This window comes from Trematomus bernacchii, unplaced genomic scaffold (assembly GCF_902827165.1).
Source record: "Trematomus bernacchii unplaced genomic scaffold, fTreBer1.1, whole genome shotgun sequence".
Taxonomy (NCBI): domain Eukaryota; kingdom Metazoa; phylum Chordata; class Actinopteri; order Perciformes; family Nototheniidae; genus Trematomus; species Trematomus bernacchii.
The window spans coordinates 10,879,500-10,884,698 of NW_022987705.1; the positions used below are offsets into that span (position 1 = coordinate 10,879,500).

General features: G+C 41.7%; 1 protein-coding gene across 2 annotated transcripts in view; it reads right to left on the reverse strand.

Moving 5' to 3' along the window:
- Positions 1-379, reverse strand: part of dpysl3 (dihydropyrimidinase like 3) — a 34,843-nt gene extending 34,464 nt beyond the window's left edge. For both annotated transcript variants that reach the window (XM_034140186.1, XM_034140185.1), the window contains exon 1: positions 7-379. In XM_034140186.1, coding sequence (XP_033996077.1) covers positions 7-372 — 366 coding nt within the window. In that variant the 5' untranslated portion in view covers positions 373-379. The remainder of the gene's footprint in view (positions 1-6) is intronic.
- Between the last annotated feature and the right edge of the window lie 4,820 nt (positions 380-5,199).

Genomic DNA, 5,199 nt, shown 5'->3' on the forward strand with positions numbered 1-5,199 from the left:
TCTTACCTTTTCATCCCCCAGGTTCTGCAGCACTTCTTTACTGCCACTGGTACTGAACTCAACCCGAGGTGAGTGTTTCCCTCCCTGCTTGCTGGCTGCGGGGCTTTCCTCCACAGGGGAGATCTTCCTGTCACTGTCCGGGCTCCGCGCCTCCTGACCGGTCTCCCGTCGGGCGGTCCTCGGGGTGCGGGACCCCCTCTGGCCGACGCTCAGGGCATCAAAGTCAATGGTTTTACTCTCAAATGCGCCCTCAACATTGCAAAACAAGCCTCCGTATTTCTGCCGGGGCACCTGGTCAGCCGTGCCGGGCCGGGCGAGGTAAACCGGCAGGTCGTCCTCTGCCTTGTCCAAGTTTCCCCTGCGCTCTGCCATGGTGGAGCCCTGCACAAGTGACCGAGAAAGACGGTTAAACTAGCGCTGAAGCGATAAGGTAGGTGTGTGGTGTGCGTGTGTGCGCGCGCGCGCGTGCGTGTGTGTGTGTGTGTGCGCGTGTGTTTGTCTGTACTTTAATTAGCAAGCAAAAATACAAAGGCCTTAGAATAGTGACTAGACCCTTTGAAAAAGTAAAAAGCTAGTAACATCAAATCTTGTGTTGCAACTTGAAATAAAACAATAAAACTATAATAAGTGGCCAATGTTTAGCAGATCCAATAATCTGCAACCGTATATCCTAATCAACTGATTGGATGCAGGTGTGCAGGTAACACAGGTTTCCAAGGTGACGGAGCTGTACTCTAGGTCGCTGTCCTTTCAGCACCACTGTGTAACAATACCTGCGGCCAAACCTCTCAGCTGAAAATGAAGCAGTCAAAGTAAACTAAAGCTGACGTTTCTGCAAGTGCTAGTCTGGGCTTTCATTGACGACATGCTCCCCGGGCTGAATGATCACGAATGATACAGGAAGTTGTCAGCAGTGGGAGAAGAGCAGTTTTCAGGCAGCTGGTCTCAAACTGAGAGAGGAGAAAAAAAACGCAGCATCACTCTGTTAACAGGGATGCAATTATGGAACAGCCATATTCAGATTAATGTTAATTTATTGTCCATTATAATGGCTTCTTAATGGCTGAGTTTTGAGTTGGGTCAAAACAGCCTCAGTCTTTCTTTGTCTTTTCTTTGTGCTCCAGAAAATACACTATTTCCAGATAGTAGTAATTAAGGTGAGGACAAGAGAAGAGGTATGGCATTTCTCTGGATGTTGCTCCATACAAACCAGCTATAAAGACATAACATTACTACATTATACATGTGCCTCATGTTATCAAGTATGACATGAATTAGCTTTTAAGATTCGCATTATGATTCAAATGCATTGCCTTTGGTACTGATAACAAAATCACAGTTGGAATTGTTCATATGGATTATAGGTTAAAATCATAATGCTTTCAGCCTGAGTGAGAATGGCTTTGGTTACACTGTGAGGCTGAGGCCTGGTGGAACATTTCGGATAGCAATAACAAGTTCTAGATTTCAGAAGTGTGTGTGTGTCTGTGTGTGTCTGTCAGTGCCCACAGACATATGAAAAAGGGTCAAGGTCAGTCACACTGTAGTAGGCTATAGTGAGATCAAACAGGCCACATCCACAGGTCTCATCTGACAGGTTGTCAGCAACTGAAAAGAGGCCATTGTTGTTTTTCAGACAGGGGGGCACTTCATTGAGAACCCAACATCCAGTATTTTCCTAATATCCTCTTACAGGAGAAACAAACTCATGCATAAGAACGTCTAAACATCGTCTACAAACAAACATCTAACTGGCAGAAAAGTATGGAAATATAAGTAAGAAATAAATATAGTTCAACCACCATTTTCCCTTTGGCTCAAATGTGGGCATCACTATTTATACAACCTTTACTATACATTATTTTTGTTTCATGGTGGCTGACATTGTAACAATATTTACCTCACATTAAGAAAACCCACATGCCTAGGAGGGAAAAAATATTAATGATGAAGCACTCTTTCTGAAAAGATGGCTTAGTGGTGTTTTTTTATGGGACTGACGCTGAAAAAAACATGATAAGTAGCTCTTCTGCAACACATCACTTGCTGTGTATCACTGTCACAGTTCCTGTGGCTCTGTTGGAATCAGAAACTTGTCCAGCCAGCAGAATTTTCATGTGAATGTGATTAAAGCATCAAGGTTTGTGGATAAGCCGAGAGCCCACTGATGTTCCTGCCTCTGTAATTCTATGGTTAGTACTAAGGCTATGTGTTTTACGGCTTGTCTGTTATTTCCTCCGTGCCTCTGGTGTGTTTCTCATGTTTAGACAGTAAATAAGGCTGAGAGAAGGGGGACAAAACAAAAGTGACTGACAGCTTTATTTACATTTTCACTCATGCATCAACTTTTCGTTTTGGCTGGCTACACGTGAAACCAACCTGTTTAGATGACTTGAAAATAACTAGATATTATGAGAGAACAAGGAAAGTGCTCAAAGCCTAGTCACATGTTTTTTTTATTTGGTGGACAGAGCAGACTGAGGCAGCTCATGCTCAGAGTTTCAATGTCAGTGATGTCATGATAGCTGCAAACCATTAAAACCAAACATTTAGTCGGTTGTTTGTTTCATTTTGTGGTTGGATGTCAAAATAAACAACGTCTGGTGTTTTCCACTAATAATGATCTCAGTATTGGCATCGATCCTTATAAATGACATCCTGTTTGATAAGGCTGTTTGGCACTGGTTCAAGATGCTTGCTTACAGGATACAGCTCAGACTTAATGAGGCTTTTAAAGGAACAGCGGCAGCAATCCTGGAACAAAGCAGGAGACTATCCCCCATCCTCATATTAAAAATGGATGTAAGGTAGGCTGGCTAGTAAAAATGAATGTCCCTCTAAGATAACAGCTCTCATGTTGCCACTGGCGTGTTCACTCAGGCATGATGTAATGACGGCAGATAGGACAGAGTTTGATGCATTCACCCTCAGTAGCCCTTACGGATTTGCCACAAAAGGCCTTCCAGCTAGTAAGACGCTGGAAGAAGTGGGTAAGTAGGCCACTGTTCCAAAGGCAAGTCAATGGGAGTTAATCCAACTGGGAATATATGAAGGTCGGACAAGTTACAAGTGTGTTCTGCATTGGCGTACCTTCATTCAAAAACGATATAAAAAAATCGGAATAATAACTTTCCTCAGACGGTAAGAACATGCATTGCTACATTGTTCATCTATAAAAAAAAAAAAAAGTATACCTAAAAACATATTAATTTTATTTTCATAACAACCACTTACCTACCAAATAGTTAGTTTCACAGCACACTTGTATTGGTGTACCATCTCAGCGAGTCTACCAGTTGAATTATAGGATAACATGCCCTAACACCTTCGATTTGTCTGGTTGTCTCGTCTTATCTTGACTTTTCTTCTGGTCCCTGACACTTGTTTATTTTTAGAAACTGAGAAACAGTTACTCTACGTTTCCCTTCATTATTCAGAACAGCGTAGTGGTAGAGCTGTTAGAGCAGTAGCAGACAGTCCTGAGCAGCAGTGAGCATTTGGCAGCAAACATCCACAGGATTAACATGAGAGAGCAAGACAAAGGCTTACATTTAACCCTTGTTTTTGGCTGCTTGGATGAGCCTGATGCAGCCAAACCAGAAAGGAATGACAAACCGAGGTCAAACCCGCAGGAGAAAACACACTTCAGCTGCTTTGCACTCTCCTCCGAATGATGGAAATCAATCTGTACACGTTCACTGTAGTTATAAAGATGAAAAGCAACTGGTCTCACATGTTAAATAGAGATCTTACATGATTTCAGTGTTGCTAAGCATCTGAACAAAGCAGACCCTGCAGCTGCATCCGCCTCAGATGGTTGGGCTGCTGACCAGCTGCTGCTCAAATAAGGTTAAAGAGCCTCTGAGGATGTGCTATTAGACATTTCAGCATTGTATATCCCTTGCAGCCAGGCAGGCTTTCTAACACACAGTGACACAAGAGTTTTTATTTCCTCTAGAATGACGCATAATTGAAACAAAAAGAGTCATGTCAAAAGTGATTTAGTTGAAGCCATGTGCTGGAAAAGCATCTATAGTAGACGTTTTGCAGAGAAAGCTGTTTAGATTTGCGATTTTTGCTCTATTGTTCTTTTAGGACATGTTTAGGTTGTTCAATATCTGAGAAAAAGGCTGAATGAAACGTGGAAACTAGCTCTTTTCATGTTTCTCTTACACTTCATTTTGTATCTTTCTAAATAGTTTTGAGAATGCTGTTATTTAGTCAGTGCAATGCACACTGTGACCTCTGAGAGTGACCTCTGTGTGAGTGCTGAGAGGAGGACAGATATAAAACACTTTTATGACAGACATCCTCTGGCAGGAGTGGTCTACAATACAAAACCTCGCTCAATCGCTGTTCTCCTCTGGCTTGGCAAGGACAGGCAGGACTAAAGTGAAAAGACAGCCTGTTATCCTGGACTAACCCTGCCCTGTATCCTGCAAAACCTAAAAGAAAAAACCTGAAGGCGTTACTGCTTCAATGTAGTAAGGTTTTATGACTCATAACATACCACAAGTCTTCACCGCAACCATTTCCTTACACTGAGCAGTGTTTTTATGAATGAATTCATGAAACACAATAGGACCTTTGTGTTGAAAAGTACTTTTTGACCTGCAAAACATGTACTTGCAGTCACTATGCTACATGTATTTTCAGAGTAACGTGCATCATATGGAAGAATAATCAATACCAGCCACAGCTCAGCCTATTTCCTTCTTCCTGCAAGAACAGAGCAGAACCTCATTAGCAGGGACGACTGATGACAGCTACCAATAGAGACTGACAGGAGACAGCACTACGCTGCAACACAAACAACTGAGTAGTGCATATTGTAAAGAGAAATCATGTTAACAAAGATAGCATGAAAGAAGTTCATGAATGATCAGTATGAAGGTTCCTTATTGACCTTGGACACAGTGGATGACAAAACAAATCCAAAGTGTCTTTCAATCCTACAACATTTCATAACAGCTAATAAATGGACCCTGTCGTGGGATTATTTTGTCAACTGTTTACAAGGTCAGAAATAAAAAATATGGAGACAAATGGCAACTGTTTTGCCAGATGAAATAAGTAATCATTAACTTGCCTCTAATGCAAACGTGTACCATGCTGTGACAAGAAAAACAAATGCTGCAAAAGTTTAAATTAAAATGCTTTATACTGTACTTTAAACATTTTAAACTGAATGTTTTAAAA